This window comes from Nymphaea colorata, chromosome 11, assembly GCF_008831285.2.
Source record: "Nymphaea colorata isolate Beijing-Zhang1983 chromosome 11, ASM883128v2, whole genome shotgun sequence".
NCBI lineage: Eukaryota > Viridiplantae > Streptophyta > Magnoliopsida > Nymphaeales > Nymphaeaceae > Nymphaea > Nymphaea colorata.
Genome location: NC_045148.1, coordinates 14,838,812 through 14,863,371, shown reverse-complemented (window position 1 = coordinate 14,863,371; position 24,560 = coordinate 14,838,812). Strand labels below are relative to the sequence as shown.

The 24,560-nt window shown below is 40.0% G+C and overlaps 3 protein-coding genes across 4 annotated transcripts; 2 read left to right on the top strand and 1 right to left on the bottom strand.

Annotated features, from left to right (window-relative positions):
- Positions 1-3,704: 3,704 nt before the first annotated feature.
- LOC116264219 (protein WVD2-like 7) lies at positions 3,705-9,029 on the top strand. Of its 2 annotated transcripts, none has more exons than XM_031644317.2 (10): positions 3,705-4,177; positions 5,350-5,412; positions 5,638-6,321; positions 6,472-6,852; positions 6,956-6,999; positions 7,098-7,196; positions 7,297-7,369; positions 7,456-7,527; positions 8,273-8,383; positions 8,463-9,029. In XM_031644317.2, the coding sequence occupies exons 2-10, from the start codon at positions 5,359-5,361 to the stop codon at positions 8,904-8,906; spliced, it is 1,962 nt and encodes a 653-aa protein (XP_031500177.1). In that variant the 5' UTR covers positions 3,705-4,177; positions 5,350-5,358; the 3' UTR covers positions 8,907-9,029. The 2 variants fall into 2 exon arrangements, with proteins under 2 accessions (XP_031500177.1, XP_031500178.1); XM_031644318.2 differs by lacking the exon at positions 3,705-4,177 and adding an exon at positions 4,220-4,303.
- Positions 9,030-12,915: 3,886 nt separating this feature from the next.
- On the bottom strand, positions 12,916-18,886 carry LOC116264221 (rust resistance kinase Lr10-like). The gene is made up of 2 exons (XM_031644320.2): positions 18,451-18,886; positions 12,916-13,523 (listed from the first exon to the last, which is right to left on the bottom strand). Exons 1-2 carry the CDS (start codon positions 18,884-18,886, stop codon positions 13,009-13,011), a joined length of 951 nt encoding a protein of 316 aa, XP_031500180.2. The 3' UTR covers positions 12,916-13,008.
- An 862-nt stretch (positions 18,887-19,748) lies between these two features.
- Positions 19,749-23,697, top strand: LOC116264220 (rust resistance kinase Lr10-like). The gene is made up of 4 exons (XM_050080362.1): positions 19,749-19,977; positions 22,245-22,262; positions 22,363-22,419; positions 22,518-23,697. Exons 1-4 carry the CDS (start codon positions 19,749-19,751, stop codon positions 23,684-23,686), a joined length of 1,473 nt encoding a protein of 490 aa, XP_049936319.1. The 3' UTR covers positions 23,687-23,697.
- Positions 23,698-24,560: the final 863 nt, after the last annotated feature.

Sequence of the window (24,560 nt, the reverse complement as noted above, 5' to 3'; positions counted from 1 at the left end):
GAGAAAGATGTTGATAACGATGTGCTGGGTTTATCTTGTAGCGTGTGGCCTGAGTAGATTCCAAAGCTTTCTGCACTCACACATAGATATCGAAGACATTTTCTCTTTGACATTTGAAGGTGCATATGATCATCTGTAGCACTTTTACTGCACACGCAGACATATAATCGCAGAAGATTTCCGGTCATTTAGATACTGATCTGTGATCTCTCACTAGATTGAACATGGTGATTGACGCCTAAAGGAGTTCTGGCTAAGCAATACAAACACCATGGCTGCCATTAAGGAGATGATAGGCCCACCGCCATTAAAGAAACATGATGAAAGAAAGGCCACACTTAAACAAGTGCTTGGGATCGATCACCGAGACTGCTCACGTGATGATTCCAGAAGGATAGTCCTCCTTTTGTTTTCATCGGTAGTCGCTTTTATATGAGAAAATCTCCATTTAATTTAATAATGGAGGTCTCCTCTATCCATCGCCACTTGGGAGTGCAACAGACACGTCCTATCAACTTAATGACATTTATAACGCACCCCATGATCAGAGATGAGTGGAGTCTTCGTGGGCAGCGCTTCATTATCTTAAGCTTCAGTTTGCAGCAGGATTCGGCACATGGAGCGACGTCAGTCAAGCTTAATTTTTACCACTGGTGAAGGAAACCAATCAAAACTCATGACAGGAAGGAAACGATGCTTGCTACTGTCTACAAACTATAGTCTAAGTTTCATCTGATCATTCAATATATATATATATATAGTTTGCACTTCACCTCTTACAATGTTACTGCGCAGAAGTGGAAACAACTCTCAGATTAAGGCAGTAAGCCGAACAGATATCCAAGAATAGATGTGGAAATTTAAACAAGGGTGCGACTCAAATTCAAGTTCCTACTGGTGTTTGGAAAACAATTTCCTTGCATAAAACTTATTCAAAAGCAGAAGTTGATTCATAAAAACGTAAGCAATAATGAACATCACTTATCATGTATGTCTATCGGATTCTTTTTGGATATCAACAGCTTGAACCTACGACTCTATACTACTGGTGTTTAAAAACATTTTCTTTTTACAGAATTTATTTAAATGATAACATGATTCATAAAAAAAAATGAGCAATAATGAGCAGCACTCATTATGTATATTAGTTTTTTTTTTCTAAAATTTAAAATTTTATACTAATGTCCCATAACAACAATTAATCCCGATCCAAATTGATACTACTCCTAAACCATAGGATTATGACCCGCAACCTTGCCCCAAATTCCTTTTGGTATGGTCTCGTACAACAGTACAATGGCCCCCTCTTTCTAGTAGGGATAGACTTGGCATCCGGCCGGCCCGGCCCGGCCCAGCCCAATAAGAGTCGGGCAGGGGCCCTGTACCCCGGCTTAGGTGGGAGGATTTGGGCTCTGACTTCACTAATTTGTACTATAATAACATTATTTTTTTCCTAGTAAAGGGGAGTAGAAAAGAAAAATATAATGTAAAAAAGATTGAAGGCCCATCCGATAAAGTTCATGGTTGGAGGAAGATGCAGTTGATCACGAGGCTTCAAAATTTTGAAGCTCAACCAATTTCACGATCAGAGTTGTCCAAGATCACGAACTCTGTGGCACATCACGTGATGCATATGACACCCAAAAACCCAACAAGCAAGATAAGTACAAAGTGGGAGAGAAAAAGGAACACGCCAAGAAGCAGCGAAACCGAATCACTTACTGCCATTTTGTACTGAACCCTCTCATCTCGTGGTTAACTTCTTTTTACCCCGACTCAGAAAAGTATGAAGAAAATTTGTCATTCGGGGTTCGATCATTTGACTTAAATTAAAAAAAATATTGTAACAATCAAACTCACTGGTTTTGATACCACTTAGCAGCTCGACCCACTCAGGCTTTTGGTTTGACGGATCTCAATTTCAAAAAGATTAATAACGAAGATAATCATCTATTTAATAACTCTTTTTATAAGTTATTGAAAATCTTTCATAATATTCAATACAAAACTAAACTTTTATGGTGTTACAAATATTTCATTTTTTATTGTAAGTGATCTTAATCATGGAGATGATCGATTATCTTTGTTAATCGAAAACATAAAATTTAGAAACGATAGAAGATTTTGCTTCGTTTTTTTTCAGTCATGAATCTCGGAAGAATACTTAATATGATCATATCAAATTCTTTTTTAAACAAAAGGAAGATATTTTCTGAGGTCAAGTGAAAAAGTTCGACCTCAAGAAAATATTTTTGATGAGCGCCGAGAAAGAGGATGAAACGGGCGCCACTCTTTGCCGATCCATGAACCCTTTTGGATCCTTTTTGTCACCAAGTGTGGGAAACTTCCCATTCACCGTCCCGTCAGTATGGGGACCCTCACCGGTTTCGGATCCCGTGCCCCAGCGTACGGATCCATAATCCACTGTGTGTCAGGGGGTTTGTTTGTTTTTCTTTTTAACTCATGGGATCCTCCTTTTTTGTTCGGGTGCAATTGGCCAAAGTAACTCGGATCTGCCACGTGAGTACCGCCTCTGGAACCCCGTGCTCGCCAGTGGGTCCAGATCTGGATTTTTCTGGATCCGATTCCGTTGGACCTAAGGCCTAGGTGTCGTCCTCTATCATCTAGCTTCCATCGGGACCGGGCACAAGCAAGAGTCCCATGTTTACCAAAACCTTTTCCGATCAATCTGAATGAATTCAGTTAAAGTGGTCTGTTTACTAAAAGTCATGCTAATTAAGTACTACAAAGTCATGCTTCCTATCTTTTCTTTATAAATATGAATATTTTTAAGCACGTCATTCTAAGCAATTGGTTTCTATTACCTTTGATATTACTCAATATGCATGGGAATCATATAATTCGAAACCCATTCTTGTAAGTTAACATAATCATGAATCAGCTGAGACCCTCCCTATATGATGATATGTAATAATTTAGTTCAATTAGCTTAATTCTATGGTGTTATTATGTAACATCCGATTCACCAAACACCATGAACCTCATTTTAACCAATTGAGCCCGGACTTTTGAAAGCTAAATCTGAACTTCAGATCAAAAAAATGGAAAAAGGAGTGTTCTTGATGACAGGAAGCAATGTAATTGGAGTTCAAATGCAAAACTGTTTTATGCTAGTTGGAAAATTGTACAACTATGGCTTCAAAAGTTGTCATCAACTCAACTGATAATGGTTGATTGAAGATGATAATTGTGACAATGATCAGAAGAAATGATGTGAAATTTTGTACACAGACAACTGGATCTTGCACCAATCGGTGGCTCAATTGAAAAAGTCTGATCTGATAGCGACCCGGCTACTACCAACCCGACATCTTAACCCACAAAGTGGGTCCAGTTCCAGCCATCTCGATACGGGTCCAAAGTCCAAAACCAATTGACAGCTTTAGCCCACGTAACCCCGCCGTCCTCCCGCGCCACCGGTTCGACTTCGACTCGGCCGAGTTTCTCAAGTTGAGATGGAGTCAAAACGGCTTTGAGTGAGAGGATCCGACCATGCGGCTGCGATCCGACGGGGATGAACGTGCCACGGAAGCCACGTGGAAGAAAGTGCGCTGTTGGATGCTAGCTGTCGAAGCATCGCTCCCTTTCCTTGCAATCGACGGTATCCGAGACGGCCACCTCGTCTACCACGGATGGGGAGTCCTCCGATGGTGAAGGGAGACTTGAGAGGGAGAGAGAACGAGCGGTGAAGCAAAGAAAGGAGACTGTGAATCTGATGACCGCAAAAAAAGGAGACCGTGACAAAAAGGTGATCGGAGAGTGGGGGAGAGAGAGAAGGTGTGTGTGTGTGTGAGTGAGCTTTCATTTTGTTTATAATTTGGTATAGAAGACTCACGTCAGCCTGTTTTACAGTGGAGAGAAGACAAGCAGAAGCAATCAATTTACCTCCCTCTCTCCCTCTTCTCTGTCTCTCTCTCTCTCTCTCTCTGGGTCGTGTCAATTATGGAAGTATCTTTTAGGATCTGAGTTGAGTCCTTTGGGCTCTGATGCTTCTCTGTCTTGGGCATTTTGGAATGAGGATTGAGAGATTTGGTTGAGCATGGTTGGCTGTTTTTGAGTCTCGCAAGTGAGCTTTTCTCGTGGGGAGATCAGACATTTCAAATGGGTATCTTGTTTAACTCCTTTTCGGGATCGGTGGTAGTGAGTTCTTGAGCAGGTAAAGTTTCTTTTGGCCCCATGGTGATTTATGGCGAATAATGCTAGTGATGCTGTTGGTTAGAGAAATATTTCATTGGGGAGGGTGGTCTTTTCTTAGACGAGTTGCGGGCGTTGATTTATAGATGTAATTTTTTGTTCTTCAATGTATTGATTATTGCCTTCTTTCTTTGAGTCTTTATCTCATGAATGCGTTAGGTGTTGATCTTTGCTGAACTTTTGATCTGATAAAGATTTGCTTGAAATCATCTAAGCTTCCGTTCACTTTAATTGGATAAATTTGCTTCTTGTTCGTTTTTATCAGCATGTTGCGTTTCTCTCTCGTTCTCTCTTTCTTTTCTTCTCTACCGTTTTCCATGATGATTTAGAACGGTGGCACCTGTGGCAGTTAGATCTGATATTTTTTTTGGTCTTCTTAAGCTTACTGCATTTATTAATGAACTCTGCGGAATCCTTCACGATGAGCTTTACGTTTTCCGTTCTATGAAATTGATGACCTCTTTATGATTTCGTGACACCACTTTAGTTTGGACATCCTAGTTTTTGCTATCTGTTGTTTCCCCCTTTTATTTTTTATTTATGTTTCTTCATAGCTTTGTGGTTTCTTTAAGTGTTGCAGCTTGCAGTTTGGTTGTCCTGAAACGCATTTTCTTTTCGATCCATGTCGTCGCTCTGTATGTTATTGAAGAGTGCCTTCATTTAAAGCCTGGAACATCCTAAAGACCTATACTCGTAAACAGAATTTATCATGCTTTAGGGAATGGGATAAAGAATGTTCTGGATGTGTTCATGCTTCTGGATAAATGAAGTAAATGGAAGTTTGCACTATCCTAACAGCATGTGGCGTCCAATGTTCTGATCTCTCAGGGTAAATAACTACTTACAGGATATACTGTCTGCAACAAAGTCGCGTGACAGAATGTGTTAGTAGTTTAGAGTTTCCATCATACTGTTCACTGTCAACAAACATCATGACAGGACACAACTGCTGTAGATTATAATCCATTCATATGCTCGAATTCAATTGTTTGGAGGGCAAAACTACTTTTTTTCTTCTGTTAGCGATGATGCTTTTCAGTGTGGTTGATAAATGGAATGGAAAAACAAAGATCTTGAATCCTTTTCCATCTTTCTAGTTCTTCCTTCACACTGAAAATTTACTGCTTCCTGCAGATAACTATTATGAGAGACATGGCGGGAGAAATCGAAAATCCTCTTGTTTGTGAAGACGGTTTTGTAAGTTCTATTTTTAGGCTATGTTTTTAGAAAATATTTTTCTTGCGCTAGTTTCCTTTTGCCAGAAGGTGAAAGAAAATAGTCTTCTGAAATCATAACATTTTCACCAATATTTCTGTCCCTTCAGAATTTCATTTCTCTTCATGTTCAAGACCGTAATCATTTTCACATCTCTTTGGGGCTTTTAATAATGTAAGAGGCTATAATGTTCAATGTGTCTTACAGATTCCATCTGACTCCATTTCATTCGGGAGATTTGAAGTGGAGTCCTTATCATGGGAGAGGAGGTCCTCCTTCACACACAATCGATATCTTGAAGAAGTTGAGAAATATGCAAAGCCTGGTTCAGTCACTCAGAAGAAAGCGTACTTTGAAGCACATTTTAAAAGGAAGGCTCTAAGACGCCTAGCTGCTGCAGATTGCCAAAATGAAACAGATGACAGATCAAGTGAATGTGGTGATCCTGAACACATGAACTGTATGGAAGATTTCAAAGATTTGGATGATGTTCGGCATGCTCACTTTGATCAAACACCTGACATGTCAGATGAAGAGAAGTTCAATTATAGTTCTTCACATCATTTGGAACTGACACGTAAGAAAGAGGAAGAAAACGTTTCTGAGGATTTACATGCAAAATCTCATCCTATGAACACCTGTTTCGACTTTATGCTGGAGGAAAAGGTCCAGTCCACAGCTGCTCCTCCACCAATCCACCATGTTCAGGTGGAACCTGACCCTCTCTTGTCTATTGAAGATAATAGAGATAAAGGAAGTGAGAATGTACACTCCTTCAAACCACAAGACGTGGCTGAATTAGTTGAAATGTCAGGTTCTTCAAAGGACCCTAGTGAGAATGTGGAGACTTGTATTATAAGTACAAAGGAAATGAAGAAATCTTCCTTCAAGGTAAAATCTGCTTGCACCATGATAGTGATCTTGTTTCTATCACCAAATTTTGATCTTGGATTACCTGACATGGATTGCTTCCATGAAAGCCCTATTAGCATTTTGAGCTAACTGCAATGGATTGACACACTTTGGAATGTTGATCCCCAGGGAGAAGACAGTGTTGGACGGACTAGCAGTAATTTGAAAATCAAGCAAAGATTGGCTGCGAACCGAAATGTTTTGGGTAACTGGTCGAAGGTTGCCAGCAGAAAGCCTTCAGAGGAAGCCATTCCGAGAAAGGCTGTAGAGAAAATTTCCAAAACTTCAATGAAAGAGAGGAAGAAGACAGAATTATCCACTGTCCGTACAAGAAATGGAGTTGACTCGGTAAAGGTGGTGCCTTCCAACTGCAATAGCAAAAGGCAGCATTCAGGCACCTGTGACTCTGAGAGGAGATGTTCTACGTCAGGAATTTCAAAGGAGAAAACTTCACCAGCAAGGATATCCACCATACAGAAACCCACACCATCAAGAAATTTGAAAGCAAAGGTAGGTACCTGGAAGATTTTATGCTTGCTGCTAGGCAGGCATATCTTGGTCAAGAAATAGTTTTATGGTAAATATCTTGAAACCCATGCCTCTTTTGGTGCAGACTACTGAATTTACGAAGGCAAAAGTGAACCAAGATGATCGAAGGTAACTTTTCCTACACCTATTTGCATCATTTTTGTTGACATCCATATTCTAATTATAACTTGTGTAAAACTGGAAATAAGCCGCTCTTTGATAATCAGATGTAACCAAGATAAAGATGTCAGAGACAAGAAAGTTCGTGATGTTGGTCAACATGCTGCTCTAAAGGGGGTTATGGATGTTCACATGTCTACAAACAGGTCAAAGATTTTCTTGGTTTCCTCTTGCTTATTGCTAAATATTTGTCTTTTTTGTTTATTGTTCTCCTTTTATTCACCCACGGAGAATTTTTTATTTCAGGCTTAAGCTGGAAACTAAAACAAATGCCATTTTTAACTTCAAAAGTGATCAAAGGGCCGAGAAAAGAAAAGAGGCAAGGAATTAATTGGATTTTTAATTAATATTTTTGGTTTGAAGGTGATTCTCCGATGATAATGACAGCATATTTCATGCGCACAGTTCTACCTGAGGTTGGAGGAAAAGCTTCATGCAAAAGAGGTTGAGACGAACCAGATTCAGGCAAGAAACCAGGTAGTGATAATACCTGCATACGTAATTCAGACAGCAAGAAGTTGAGTTCTTTAAGTTCGAACTGGTTTTCCAATTTGTCACCAAGTGCAAAACAGGGAGATGCAACAAAGACTTTCTTTGTTATTACACAGTAGGCTGTTTTCGCTTATCTGAAGAGGAAGAGTTAATCCGTGGGATTACTATATCTTCTGCATGACAAATACTGTTGAACACATTTTATTCTGATTTTGTGGCGTCATGGCCATGTTCATTTGCGTTCGTTCGCTAAGAAGATCATCTTTATGTATTCAGTTTCTTAGGAATGTTCCTAACCTAAGCAGAAGATGGAAAGTTTCATAAGAAAAATTTGGTATCAATTCTCTGTTCTCTTGTGATTGGTTTATGAATTCTTTTGAAAGATATGAATCCATTTCATATTATCAACGTATGTGGTGATGCCATCTTCTTATTTGGAGACTTGAGTCTTTCTGGTCAACCTCAGGCTATAACCTGTGTAGTAGTATTAATAGCCACTTACATAGCTCTTCGGGTTCGGGAGTCTTTATTTACAACCATTCTTTCTGATACGAGGCAATGAACTTGCAATTGCTCTAAGGGTCTCACTTTCATAAGTTACCTCTGCGACCTTAATTGACTTAACCAGGACTGTATTTGAAACGGCAAGACTTAACCAGGACCGTAATTACTATACAATGTACTCAGCTGCTTGTATATATCTATTTTGATTTTCTTTCCCTTTGTTCAGGAAGAGACGGAAGCAGAGATTAAGCAATTCAGGAAGAGTCTCAACTTCAAAGCAACTCCAATGCCTGCCTTCTATCTTGGTGCTGCACCAAGGCCCGCAGATTTGAAAAAGGTAGGGTGTCTTCATGAAATCCTTTCTTGAAGTGATTCTCCTTTATCTCTATCTGATTAAATGCGAGTCATTTTTTCAGGGTCCTGTAACTCGATCACAATCTCCAAGCCTAAAGAAGAAGCCTACAAGCAGCTCTGTAAGTTCTGCTTCACAGGAGAACTCCACTCTTCATTCGGCCTTGCTGACCTCTGGAACAGTTGATACTTGTACGAAACCGTTTGATGAGGAAAGTTGTGAGAAAGATTGTTTAGACATCGCTAGTGCAACCATTAGGAACGAGACAGAGGATGGTGCTAAAGGCTATTTGCTAAATAGGAAATCTGAGAGCAGCCAGAAAGATAGAGTGAAGTCTAGCCATCATTACCAACAGCAGCATCATCATCACCAAGTGCATGGAACTGCACCAAAAGGGGATAAGGCAAAGTCGCGAACGTTGAGGGGTGGAACCAAGGCAATTAATCATGGTGTTAGGGGACGTTCTGGTATGATTCCTTTGGTTGCAGATGTCGCTGTTGCTTCATAGATATGAGATAACTGCATTTTTACGTTGTCGCTTGTCATCTGGCTTAAATTTGTTTATCTAATAAGCTATATTTTGTAAAAGCTCAAAAGAGAATAAATAAGAACAATATTAACGTGGTTCAAACCTTGTCGATCTAACTTACGGCTTACATCCACGATCTCTGCAGGTTCTATAATGTTAAGTAGGGATACATTTGGTTAGATATTCTTGCCTACATAGTAGTTGATTTTTAGTTTTGGACTTGGCAAGTGTATTTCTTCTTTCTTTACCATGCACATCACCATTTGTGCCCTACATCATGAGAGATCTTATCGTGATCCCTTAACATGCTTCGGGAAGCGAGTCTCCATTGGGATGAGACTAAGCTTGTCTCCAAGTAATTTGAACCGAGGTCCTGGTAGAGCCTTTGTTAAAATGTCTGCAAGCCCTTCATTCAAAGGGATGAATTGAATTTGAATATCTTTTTTGTGATTTGTGAAAATCAACTTTTGTATGTTTTGTTATTTGGTTCAAGATATGCTGTACCCTAATTATCGCATCATATATTCTTATCACATCATATTTTTAGGGTGAAGGAAATGGGCACATGAAACTCTTAAAAGACTTGATGCAACCAACTAATTTGAGCAAATACTTCCACCCTAGCTTTATGTTCAGCCTCCTTACTACACTTGGTCACAGTTCGTTTGGATGAACTCCATAAACAGTTTATTGTTTAAATAAACTCCATCTAATATGATAATCACTAACAAAGTTTAGGTACCCACTAGTGGATTGATGATCATTTGGACACTTTGCTCATTCCACCTCGCCAAGCCCAGACAACTTAAACTAACTTGTTAATAATATGAAAACAATGATCAAATGCTCTTAAGGTGTTGCAAGCGGTGTAGGCTCAATCTTTTTCAGTCGGGTCATCCATAAATTGGCAAACTTTATTTACCGCAAAAACAATGTTAGGTCCTTTAAGTTGGCAAACTTTATTGAAGTTCCCAGAAATTCTTTATCATTCACCACTCGTGCAACCCAGCCATATGTGGGCACAGATTTTAGCGATGTGTCATGTGAAATAACCATTTAACAAAGTACAACACGATCAAAATAACATTCCATCACTATGTTGTTGAGAAGGGGGAAGCATCGCATGATGTTAAAAGATAAATAAAGTGAGTGCGAATGTATAATCATCCTGAAACATGTCCATGTATCCTTAGATAAGTAAGTCATGCTTCTACTTGGAAAGCATAAGTATGTTAAACGAAATCATCATACGTACACGCGTCATGTCACGCTCATTAAGGCATGCATAAATTAACATGACTCCCCACTAAGGTGGTATGTGCAAGCATGCATGAATGGTATATGTAGGCAGATGCCAATAAGTTGACTCACAAATAATTGGTACATATAAAATGTGTGCATTTTGGCCATGTTGCCCTTTAGAATGGGCTGGCCGGGCGAAATGGGTAAAAAATGACCCTTGACCATGTCATCTAACATTTTTATATTGTGAAAATGCCTAAACGCTCTTTTAGGGCAATTGGTTTTTTTCTTGGAAATAATTATTGAATTGATCAAAACAACGGGGTAATTGTTGAATTTTTAAGTTTTATGTGTTGGAGGGTTGGGAGAGGAAGGGACAAACTCCACTGTAACTAGCTCTCTTCTCCCCTCCCTTCATTCTGTTCATCCCCTTTTTCTCTCCCTCCTTGGCCTTCAAGGAGAACTCCCTTAGATAAGTCTTTCTCACTTCCTTTTTTTCTTCATTTTATTTTGCTTTCCTTTATTTAATCTTCACTTTTATTATAATCATTATTTATTTCTCAAACATGCTTAGATTATGCTATATTTAATTTAATGTCATTAGGCCTCAAAGAGGCTAGGTATGCCCCTCTCTCTGTAAGCTTAGTTGTTTTAATAAAATAATGCATACACCACGCTTCATTAAAGTTTCAAAAAGGATCGATCCCTAATCGTGGTTCTAATATTGGATAAGAGAATTAATGATTGTCTTCTAAGCTGTGATGAAACACTGCTTGGATTAAACATGTTGTATATCATTTAATAAAAAAAATATAGTTGTTAATTTTCAACTTTGATGATAATTAAAACAGTTAACCATGGTACTAATCTTGGTTAAGGGAATAAATAATTATCTTCACAAGGCTTCAATTAAATTCAGTTAGGTTTCATTTCCTTGTCAATTTGATAATATAGCTAGGGTAAGGTAATGCGTGCCTCTCTTTTCTTCACCTTTATTTGAAGTTGTTAATTTTCAATTTCACCTTTATGCGTGTGCCATTTTTTATTTTAGTATTAAATCCACTCACACACAACATGTTTAATTAAGATTTGAAGATGACCAATCTCTTAACGGTGGTACTAACTTTGGTTTATGAATGAATAAGCATCCTACAAACTTTCAAATTCATTCATTTAGAAGAGGCATGCATTGATCTTAAAATAAACCGTTTAGTTCACTGAAGGACACAATTCACCATTAGTTAGAATTTAAGTGGGATGGATTTAGTATTATATCATAAGTACTTACTTGTGTATAAGAGCAATCTGATTTTGCGTAAACTCTAGTTGGGTACAATGTTTTATAAATAGTATCCATGTTTTTTTAAAAGAATTTTAAGAACACAAGCATTTCAAAAAAACAAGGTTTTCTATAAACCTCAAAGATTTAGATAATTAAGATGCCCCAAAACTTAAGCCCCAAACGCCAAAACAGTGACCTACTTTCCAACCTTAACCTAAAGAGTCATAAAATTTTAGTACAAAACCTTGGGTTTTTAAAAAACATTAAACTGCAATTAATCAAGTGAAAAATTTTAAAACATGTCGCAAGTACAAGCCATAAACCTAATTAAACATTTGAAAATTCAAACCAAAAGAGAAGATGTCACATCTAAGTCCTAAAATCCCCAAATAAATATTTTTAGGAATCTTAACATTTAAAATGATCACTCAATCAACATCTAAAAGCCACAAATCATTCACAATAAGTTTATAACTTGAACCTAATAACAACTCAAGCCAAAAATTCCAAACTTGAAAGTATCTCAAACTTTGACAACTTAAAACCCTAAACATTATTTTGAGGAAATTGCTACCGGCCTCTACCGGGTCCGAACCACCATGCCCATAGCCTCCTTGCAAAATAAGGCAAAGAGACGTGCCGATTTGGATTTTGGAGCCTTTTCTGATCGTATGACTTGATAAAAGTAGGCAGATTCTTCGTCATGGTAATATTAAAGTTATACAACTTTCATATTCAGTGGATAATCCATGGTAGCGGCACGAATTTTAAAATCACGTTTTATTTTCACCGATTAAAGGCTTGTTTGGGTTGAACAAAGCAGAGGAAACGAAAGAGGGAAATAAAATGATGAAGATAAACTGCGTTTGGAGAGGAAGGGAAGAGAAATAAAAGTACGTCTCCATTCCCTTCATAAGTGAATAAACGAGCAGGTCTCTCATTTGATTCCCGTGGATGTTATGGTCCTGTGTCTTAAGGCGGTAGCGCGCGACATCCAAGTTGAAGGATGTCCCATTTTATCACAGACACCGACGCAGCTCAAGACCCCTGAAACAGGGGGAATGGGAGCCCTTCGGGTTTTGCTTCGGACGGTGGAATTGATCCTCTCGCTAGCTCACTGCAACAAAAATGATGGATCTCATTGCAACAAAACTTTAGTTGGAAATTACAAAAAAGTAAAAAGATTATAAAAAATATTTTAAAAAACTTACTTAAATGCGCCATCTGCTTGTTAAGGCTTGTATAAGCTGCGCACTCAACTGCGACTCACTCGTCAATTCATCCAGAGAGAGTTGCATCCACCTTTTACACACCGCCTTAACAGAGGAGGTGTGATATTTTGGTAAATTAAAACAAAGATGTCTTTTAACAGAGGAGGTGTGATATTTTGGCAAGTGTACCTCACGGAGAGGACACAATAATTCTGATGTGCCATGCGATAATATTCTTTGTTTTGCGGCATACATATTGATTACAAGTAGGAGTACAATTAGTTGTGAATTAACTTCGACCTCTCGTAATAATCATCCAAGGAGACATTTCCAACAAGAGGTTACGTTATCTGGTGCTTGAGACAAATGGGTTTGGAGGAGTTTCCAGCATCTCGGTTGTCCCTTCCAACATCTGCACAACCTTTTTCATATTGGGGCGATCCACAGGGTTCACTTGTATACACCACAGTGCCACAATTACCAACTTCTTAGCTATTTCATCTTCTTCCTCCGCGGCAGCCCCAAGCTCTTGTTGCATATTCACACGGTTATAAATCCATTCCGGGAAGTAAACTTGGCTCGTGTGCTCCACATTCACATCCACATTCTTTCGCTTTCCAACCATCTCTAGCAGCAGCATTCCGAAGCTATAAACATCTGACTTGTATGATACATTCCCAAAGTTTCGAGACACTACTTCCGGTGCAATGTAACCCACCGTGCCTCTAGCAGCCGCCATGGACACAATACTTTGATCCTTTGAGCAGAACTTTGCCAAACCAAAATCAGAGATCTTTGGCGTGAATTTGTGGTCCAGAAGAATATTGTGGGGCTTGATGTCGAAATGAAGGATGCGTTGATGAAAAATTGAAATAAAACAGAATTTGAATAGAGCTAAGGAAAGAGAAGAGAAGACAATTTACGTGGTTCGGCTATTGTAGCCTACGTCCACGGTAAGAGATCAATCTTTCTTCTTCATTAATTGAATTACAATCATGCTCTACTATATAAAGTAGAGGCTAAAGACGTTAAGAGAGAAGGAGTTGCCAAAAGTAAAGGAAGCGTTTATTCAACGTTCACAAGAATTAATAAGGCTCCTTCCTTATTCAATCAATCAATGAATGGAGCAAAAGATCTCTCAATGTCTCTTTTAATTTTATCACTTCCCCTCAAGTGGGGAGTAGATGTTATGACATCCCCACTTGTCGATTGCTAGTTGGAGTTTTGCTTTTGTGACTCCTTTAGTTAGGGCATCTCAACTCCACTTATGTGAAGAGTTCTGATATCTCCAGATTCAATCTTTTCTCTAACATAGTGACAGTCAATCTCTATGTGCTTGGTCCTTTCATGAAAGACTGGATTGGTCGAAATATAGATAGCAGCTTGATTGTCACAGAACATGTGCATAGGCTTTGAAACTTCAAGACCCAGTTCTTCAATCACGTTCTTAGTCCATACAAGTTCACTTGTTCCTGCGGCCATCGCTCGATATTCTGCTTCGGCACTGGATCTAGCTACTATTTTCTGCTTCTTGCATTTCCATGCTACTAGATTACCACCAACAAAAACACAATATCCTGTAGTTGATTTTCTGTCGTTGATATCTCCTGCCCAGTCTGCATCTGTGAATGCTACTATGTCTAAGTTTCGGTTCCTTTTGTACAAGAGTCCCTGTCCTGGAGAGCCTTTGATGTATCGAAGAATGCGATCAGCAGCTTTCATGTGTGATCCTCTTAGGCTTTGCATGTACCTGCTAATCACATTCACAACAAATGAAATGTCAGGTCTAGTGACAGATAAATAAATGAGCTTACCAACTAGACGTTGAAATACTTTCCTGTTGACCTCTGGTTCATCCTCACATGGCCCCAGTTTGAGATTTGTTTCAAACGGAGTGTCGGCGGGACGAGCATTCATCTTCCCAGTCTCTTTTAATATGTCAAGTGCATATTTTCTTTGACAGAGAAAGACGCCTTTGTGTGATTGGGCTATTTCAATTCTGAGAAAGTACTTGAGTTTTCCCAAATCTTTTATGTCAAATGTGGTTCTCAAGTAGTGTTTGAGATTGTGTATGCCTTCAACATCATCACCTGTCACTACTATATCATCCACATAAATCAACACGACAGTGGTGAGTTCCTTGTGTTTCTTTATGAAGAGCGTGTTGTCAGAGTGACATCTACGGTATCCAAAATTTTTCAAGGCCAAGCTTAATTTCATGTACCACGCTTTAGGAGATTGTTTCAGACCATAGATAGCTTTGTTGAGTTTGCATACATAATTTTTCCCTTCATTTGGATGTCCTGGAAGAAGTGCCATGTAAATTTCTTCACTAAGTTCACCTTGCAAGAAGGCATTCTTCACATCTAGTTGATGAAGTCCCCAATTCAGGTTAGAGGCCAAAGATAAGAGAATCCTCAAAGTGTTCATTTTCGCCACAGGATCAAAGGTTTCGTCATAGTCAAGTCCCTTTGTTTGAGTAAATCCCTTGGCTACTAGACGTGCTTTATATCTTTCTAGTGAGCCGTCACTCTTGTATTTGACTCTATAGTGCCATTTGCAGCCAACAACGCTTGTGTTCTTTGGTTTTGCAACTATCTCCCAAGTCTTGTTGCGTTTTAGGGCCTCTAATTCTTCATCCTTTGCCTTTCTCCAATTTGAGTCCTTCTCAGCTTCTTGAAAAGTTTGAGGCTCACGAATTTTATCAAGACTCTTTATGAAATTGACATGTTGGGCAGAAATCTTATCATAAGAGATAAAATTGCTGATGTGATAGTAACTGCTGGAATAAGTCTCATATTCGGCTAGATGAGAGGGCAATCTACGAGTTCTCTCAGATCTTCTAAGTTCCTGGTTTGAGGATTCGTCACCATCGGTTGTAATAACAGGTTCTTGATTTTCTGTGTGACTCCCAATTTCTTGAAGAGTTTCTCTAGTGACCTGCTCATCACTTATGGTGAAAAATAAATCATCAAAATCATGCAAGTTAGGAGATTTAGACTCCCCCTGTCCTATATCACAATTATTGACTCCAAAGTAGGATTGTTTCTCATTGAAATGAACATCACGAGATATATGAGTTTTCTTGGAAATAGGATCAAAACATACATACCCCTTACTTTGTGAGTTGTAGCCGACAAAATGCATTTGGTTGAACGATGACTAAGTTTGTCTCTTTTTGCATAATGCAGCCACACATAAACCACACAACCAAACACACGCAAATGATCCAGTTTTGGTTCATGCCCTGTAAGTTTACCAATAAGACTAGCATAATTAAGATGCTTACTGGGAGTTCTATTGATCACGTAGCAAGCAGAAGAGATAGCATATTTCCAATAATTTTTAGGCACATTCATTTGGAATAACATGCTCCTAGCAACTTCTAATAGATGTCTATTCTTTCTTTCGGACACGCCATTTTGTTGAGGTGTGTCAACACATGATGTTTGATGTTGTATGCCATGCCCGTCTAAGAAGGTTTTAAAACTTGAGTTTTTGAACTCAGTACCGTTATCAGACCTCAAGCATTTTATTTTACAATTGTACTGAACTTCAATCATCTTATAAAAAATTTGAAAATGAGAGAGAGCTTCAGATTTGTTTTTCATAAAATAAACCCAAGTAGATCTGAAAAAATCGTCAATAAACATAATATAATATCTAAATCCATCCAAAGAATCTACAGGCGCAGGGCCCCAAACATCAGAGTGAATAAGATCAAATGGTTTTTCACTAATAGAATCAGATAAAGAGAACTTAGGTCTGATCATTCTAGCAAACTTGCAAATATCACATGTATGATTATCAAAACAATACTTGGGAAAAAGATAATTTAACGTTCGAGAAGATGGATGACCCATCCGTTGATGCCAAATCTCTCCCTCATTCAAAGACGTCACATTCAGAACTTGATCAGGAGCTTTAATTTGGTAGAGTCCATTCACTAGGCGCCCCTCATCAATCATCGTCTGAGTCTTCCGATCCTGAAATACAACGTTAGTAGCAGAAAAAACCACATTGCAGTCTAATTCTTTAGTAATTTTTGCTACCGACAATAGATTAAACTTAAGTTCTGGCATAACAAGAATCTCACTAGTATAATTTTTGTTAAAAAAGTCTATTCCTCCTTTTCCTTTGACAGCAATGGGCGCTCCGTTGGCTGCAGCAACAGGCCCAATGCCGTCAATAGAGTAAGGGGAATAGAGATGAGTGGACTGGTTAGCCATGTGATCAGTGGCTCCTGAGTCGACTATCCAATGAGAGCTGAAATCAAAACAAGAGATGAAGGCCATACCTTTAGCATGATCAGAGGTGCTGATGGAGATACCTGCAGTTTTTTTCAACTTGGAGTTCCTTTATCATTTCAGCAAGAGTCTCCAATGTGATGGGCTTGTCTGACGAAGAAGTCATAAGGCTGGTCTGATTATATTCCTTCTCTATGTTCCCACTAACATTGTTGTGCTTCTTAAACGTCCCATTTGAGGTGGACTTGGAGGTATGACTTATACCTCTAGGAGGTTTTTCATGAATGAACCAGCATGTATCACGTGAATGGCCAATTTTTTTACAATGTGAGCATTTAAGATTTCTGCCTTCATCACGTTTACCCCTGAAATTTCTGCTATTTGTACCATGAAAGTTCACAGCAAATGCAGCCTTTTCATCAATCAACACATCTTGATCATTGTAGTTCAAAGTGCCCATAGCTTTTCTTCTTGACTCTTCTCGTATAAGAAGGGCACAAACTGAACTTAGCGAAGGTAGCTCATGCGCCATGAGAATTTGACTACGAAGATTCTCGTAGTCATTTGAAAGTCCAGCAAGAATTTCAAATATGCGCTCTTGTTCACGTTGCTTCTTGGCTGTAGAAAGATCGGTAGTCAAAGGAGCATGAACATCTATCTCATCCCAAATTCCTTTGAAGGTGCCAATATATTCATTAATAGGGGCAGTCCCCTTTTTTAGACTTCCTTTTGTTTGAGATAGTTGGTACATACGAGCAATATTATATTGTTCGCCATAAAGATCTTTGGTGGCTTGCCACACCTCCTCTGCGGTGTCTAGAAAATTAAAACAGGCTGCTATCTTGGGCTCCATCGAATTGATGAGCCAAGACGCAACAGTGTCGTTGATTGATCGCCACTCACTATATTTCGAATCATTGAGTGGTGGTCTCTTTGTGGTACCATCAATGTATCCAAGTTTAGATTTTCCACTAAGGAATCGAGTGACTGCCTTAGACCAAGGTAAATAATTGAGACCGTCAAGCAAGGTATTAGTAATCTTGAGATTGGGATTACCTTGCTCGTGCACGACAAGCCTATGCAAAAATCCATCGCTGCCTTGTAAAATAGTGTGTTGTTCATTATCATGTCTTGCTCCCCCTTCCTGCTCCATAGGTTCCTTCTTGTTTGGAGATATTTTTCTGCCTCAAGATGAAGTCTGCCTCAGGATGAAGGTTTACTGCTCTGATACCATGAAGAATTGAAATAAAACAGAATTTGAATAGAGCTAAGGAAAGAGAAGAGAAGACAATTTACGTGGTTCGGCTATTGTAGCCTACGTCCACGGAGAGAGATCAATCTTTCTTCTTCATTAATTGAATTACAATCATGCTCTACTATATAAAGTAGAGGCTAAAGACTTTAAGAGAGAAGGAGTTGCCAAAATTAAAGGAAACGTTTATTCAACGTTCACAAGAATTAATAAGGCTCCTTCCTTATTCAATCAATCAATGAATGGGGCAAAAGATCTCTCAACGTCTCTTTTAATTTTATCAGTTGATTGCAGCCTTGGTGCAAGTACTCGATGCCTCGAGCTACGCCCACAGCAATTTCATGCAATTTGCCCCATCGCAAGTCGCAGGGCTTTGATTTCGAGGAGAAAATAATTTTTTCCAATGAGCCATTGGGCATGAATTCATAGACGAGAGCTCGCTTAAATCGTTCTGAGCAAAAACCAAGAAGTCTGACCACATGAACATGGTGAACCCTCCCAATGGTGGCCACTTCATTGAGGAACTCATCTCCGTTACTTTTGGAGGTCTCGATTGTTTTAACGGCAACAGGAAGCCGATTGGGCAGCCTTCCTCTGTAAACCCTTCCAAACCCTCCCTCTCCTAACTTTTCTAGGAAATTGTTGGTCATCCTCTTCAGGTCTGCGTAAGAGTATCTCTTGGGGTTGAGAGATTGGTAGTTGTCCAAAAACGTTTCCACCTCCATTATACTAAGTAAAGCGTCGTGCTATGGCATCAGTGATACTGAGTCAATTAAGATGTACCAAATTTAAATGGTGTAATCATAAATTAATGACCATGATTTTTTGGCGAACTACAAGTCATAGAGGCATGGTTCAAAAAAAAATTACCTACTACGGCAGCGCTTCCGAGAAGCCCTGTGGACAATGAGAAAAAAAAAACAAGGAAATGAATTGACAACAGAAACATGTGAATTAACAGAACCAGAGAGAGAGAGAGAGAGAGAGAGAGAGAGAGAGAGAGAGAGGGAGAGAGGGAGATGACCTTTGTAGTTGAGAGGTGGAGGATTGAGACAGGCGGTGGCGTTGGTTGTGCGGTTGAGGCCGCACATCTGACCCTTCTGTTCACAGGATCCGCAGTTGAATGGAAGCTTCCATATCAGTGTCAGGAGACTCGTAATGTTGCGAGGGTCGTCTGCCCCGTCGGGACGACGGTCAAGGCTGGCCGTCTTTTCTAGCCTCTCACAAGAAGGAGGCTCGACGCGGAGGGGTTGATTGGATGCGGCCGCATAGATGTGAGTTTCGAATCTGCTACAATTGACGTAAACGAAACTGGTGTTAGAGTAACCCATTACTCGTAAGGTGGAGGCATCCGTCAAGCCGCAGTCGAAAAGCGAGAAGCTCGTAATTAGGCTCTCGTCGCGGCGAAAGGGGGAAGAAAAAGAGAGATTGAAGGGGGTGATGGTTCGGTTGACGAGGCATCCTTCGGGGTTGCCAATCTGCAGAGACTGAAGCTGATAGTCTATCGATTGCACATAAAAGTTGCCTTCGTAAGGGATATGAAGAATAGTCCTGTTGTCCGTAGAACAGGTGAGCTCGAAACCAGGGATGCCGCAGTTGGTCCGCCCGTCTGAAGGGATACCTGATCTCAGGACCCCCTTCTCCACACTTGGTTATTGGGCACTCTGCAAAAAGTCACCAGCAGTACTAGCATCTCCGACAGCTTCTGAGACCAAAACGAGTAGAAGAAGAATCTGCCATGGTATTACTGTGCTCATGACGATAGAGACAAGCAGAACAAGGAAGGCGGGAAGAGAATTGGAGGCAGACAACTCAGGTCCTCACTTAGTTCTATAACAACCCGACCTACTCGGGCTCGGGCCCTTGGTTCAATGGATCCCAACCCGCCCTCTAACAGTTTCAGTTTCAATCCTAAAAAGGTTTGGAACCAGGACAATCATCTCATTAGTGGCTTTCCTTTATAAGTCTTTAAAGATTCCTCATAATCTTCGATACAAGACTAAACTTCTAGGGTATTACAATCCACCCTCTTAAGGCACACGCGTCCACGCGTGTGGAACCCAGGTCCGAGTGTTAAAACTGCTCTGATACTACTATAACAACCCAACCCACTCTCGAGCTCGGGTTTCTGATTCAACGGATCCCAACCCACCCCTTAGTAGTTTCAGTTTCAATCCTAAAAAGGCTAGGAACCAGGATAATCATCTCATTAGTGGCCTTTCTTTATAAGTCCTTGAAGATTTCTCACAATCTTCAATACATGACTAAACTTTTGTGATGTTACAAGTTCAGTCGCCCAAATTGCAAAGGTACAGCCCTTTGTTTTGACTCATCAAAGAACTGTGTTGAGGAATGGAAATACAAACTAGAAAGAGTTCGTTTGGATGGATGAAAGCAGAGGGAAGGAAAACAGGGACACAAAATGATCAAGGATGATCGTGTTTGGTTGGAAAAGAAAGGGACGGAGAGAGAGAAAAGTACATTTCCAGCAAATGAAAAGATTTGAAGAGAAAGAAGAATTTATCAAAAATAACAATCATAACCCCACGGTTTTTGCTAATCTCTCCCTGATATCTTCTATAGATGGAGGCACCGACTGCACAGCCCCTCTCCTTGGTGGTCGATATCTCTGTTTTGTGTTGTTTTTGCTATACGTAACTCTTAATAAATGTCAAGGGCATTCCAAAGAATAAGTCAAAAGCTTTTAATTAGTCGGCCAATTTGGACCACAGAGTGGTGCTCCTCCTGCTAGTTAACCACCTCCACAATCTTCCCATCACTTTTCATCTTCTGCTCTGCTCTCGCGCTCGCAACGCAGCGGGGAGGTGATGTGGCTTCAGTTGTTTGCAGCCATCGCCTCCTTTCAAGTCATCTATGTGCTTCACTTAGGGTACGATAGGTTTCATGATGGATATCAAGAGACGGACAACAGAACATGCTGCCCATCGTTCAACTGCGGGAAATTTAAGTTTTCATACCCCTTCAAACTCCAAGGATCAAAATCCCCAGGCTTCCCGCTCATCTGCCAGGACAACACCACCCTTCTCCTCAACCTCACCCAGTATTACTTTCGATACCTACCTGATGAACCTGACATACCAATTAGGAAGTATGAGCACCCACAATTCTGGGGCATCTACCATGTTAAGAAAATCAACATCAGTCAAACGGACTGGGGAGACTGGAAGTGGAGAAACAAATACAATTACCCGAGTTGGATTCAAATTGCAGACCCAAAATTTGCGTCTAACTACTCCGCCAGCAGCATCTGGCTCAAACCTCGATATTCTATAGGAAGTGCCACGCTAGATTCTCTACTAGGATATGTCCCAAGACTTGTCACGTGGGTGAGGTGCAGGAAAACTAGAGGCGATGGGTAGCTGGACCCAGCAACTTACCTTCCTCTCCCCTGTCCAGACAACAATGCCTCCTCCTCCTCCTCTTCAGTACTGTGGCGTTCTTACCTTCTTTTGAATACCTCTATGACAGTAGAACAACTCGACTGCTCCTGCCAGATCGTTGCTACTACGTTGATCTCATACGATGATAATGGCGACCTGGAAGGCCTTAATCTGACAGCCATCTCGAGTCAGCTACAGATGGGTTTTCGACTGTATTTGAATTCTCTGTGTGATTTCTGCGACCAGAAGATCGATGGAGGTTGCCTTCTGTTTTGTCTTCGTAAGCAGTCATTTCCCTATTCTCTGCATTTCCTTGGGCATATTTTTGTTGAATCATTCCGTAGCACGTTCCCCATACATACGATCACTGGGTTCGAGGTGGATGGTGGATTGGTTACCTCCGGATTTTAGGAGACACCTAACTGAAGCTTGGAAGTTGGATCTGATGATCTCATCTACCAGCGATTAATTTGTCAAAAATCTACATAGAACGGCCTAAGAAGAACGAAGCCCACCATCTCCATGCCATAGTGAACCTTCCTTTCTATTAATGAAATCCCCTCACAAATCAGAAATGATCTATAAAACGATTCTCAGCCCCCAAAACTGTGGCCTTAAATATTGGAGTCCTTATCACTGCTAGCATTTACTGAGTTTTAAATATTTGTGCCTTTCTGTGCAGCTTACACAACACCAATTGGTAAATTCTCCGAAGTCCAAAGCGTTCTTCTCCATATTAGGTTGCAACTTTTAAATTTTGGCATGCACAACAGCATTGACTTTCTTTATTTTTGCGTTAGATATTTGGCGAATGGCACGGAAACAGCTTATCTGGATAGCAGAATTTGGAGCCATAGGTCAGTTAGTATATATATATATATACACGCTCTCATTTGAATTTTGACTTTTAGTACTGCGGGTCACGTTTTGTTACTGTTGTCTTTATTGTTGTCAGTCTTTGGCATTGTGCCAAGAATTTTGGATGTATTAGTTCTTGCCGGATTGCTGATATACAAACTTAAGAAGAAATATTATCCATCAGACAAGGTAGAGAAGTTGCTCCAGAAATGCCAAATTCTCATGCCAACACGGTATTCATATCCAAAAATCAAGATAATAACAAGACACTTCAGGGAGAAACTGGGTCAGGGAGGTTTTGGCGCCGTCTTCAAAGGCAGCCTATTTGACGGTCGTGCTGTTGCAGTGAAGTTATTGGGGGGGGGGGGGGAAGCCAAGGGCGGTGGACAGGATTTCATCAATGAGGTTGCTACCATTGGTAGGATTCATCATGTCAACATAATTCGTCTAGTTGGTTTCTGTTCGGAGGGCAGCACAGGGGCTCTCCTCTATGAATTCATGCCCAATGGGTCTCTAGACAAGTACATATTTCTTGTTAATAATCCCACTAATCATCTGCTTAGCTGGGAAATGCTATATAAAATAGCGTTAGGCATCGCACGCGGAATAGAATATCTCCACCGAGGATGTGACATGTGTATCTTACATTTTGATATCAAGCCCCACAATGTTTTGCTCGATGAGTACTTTTGTCCGAAGATTTCAGATTTTGGCCTGGCGAAGCTTTCTCCAACGCAGAACACTATGACCCTCAGTGGTTACAGAGGGACCATAGGTTACATAGCTCCAGAACAGGTCTCTAGAAACTTTGGTGGGGTTTCCTATAAGTCCGATGTGTATAGTTTTGGAATATTGCTGCTGCAAGTGGTTGAACAAACAAGGAAGCCGGTTGTGTTTGCGCCTGCTGGTTCTAGCCAAACTTACTTTCCCACATGGATTTATGATCGGCTGAGTGAGGGAGATAATGTAGGAATTGGCGAAGCCACAGAGATTGAAGAGGAAATTGTGAATAAGTTAGCGCTTGTTGGTTTGTGTTGCATACAAATGATGCCAGCAAACCGTCCATCAATGAGCCAAGTTATTGAGATGCTGGAAGGAAGCTCAGACACCCTACAACTGCCTCCCAGGCCCTTTTTAATGTTGGCTGATGAAATGCCAAATAAAGAATGTTCCAATAAACTATCAGCATGCCAAAGTGATGTGGAAGAAGGAACCTTTTATTCGGAAAGTAATTGCTCTGCAGGTTTTAGTAGTGGTGCCATATAATATATATGGTGAACCTCGAAATTAGACTACTGTTTGTGTATGGTATACATTGAACTTGTTGTAAGGAAAGACGTTGGGCATGTCTACGCTAGTATGTTAATATGCTTTCTAGTATTTCCTATTTTGAAGCCTATACTACTATCTTGGTGTCAACACCTTCCTATTCCCAGTATAGTTTTGGAATATTGCTGCTACAACAAGAACAGGGATGTGCTTGCATTTGGTTCTAGTCAAATTTACTTCCCTGACTCCATTTATGATCGATTGCCCTGACTCCATTTATGATCGATTGAGTGAGGGTGAGGATGTAGAAATTAGTGAAACAACTGATATTGAAGAAGAAATCATTAAAAAGTTAGCATTTGTCGGTTTGTGCTGCTGATACAGATGGTGTCAGCAAACCATCCCTCCATTTGCCAAGTTATGGAGATGCTATAAGGAAGCTCAGATGCCCTGTTGCAGCCCCTTTTCATGTTCTCAAATGAAATGTGTCATAAGAATGTTCCATACTATCAATATGCCAAAGTGATGTGGCAGAAGTTACTTATTTATGGGAAAATATAAGGTCTAAAAGCTCTAGTTGTGGTGGCACATGATACGGTGAACTTAGGTTAGATTTTGCGTGTGCTTAGTGCTTTGGACTTACTGTGTTATTGGGGATGGCGATGAAAATATGTCAGCACTTTCTTGCGTTTCCTATTGAAATGCCTATCAGCTCCCTTTCATTCTAAAATGCATCATTAGATGTGGTCGTTGATGTTATTTTAAGAAAATTCATTCTTTTAATATGCTAGTTTGTGCCTGCCTATGTCGACTAACATGTGGTGTGTGACATAAGGAATGGTTTGGCAGTAGAAACACTATATAAATGATC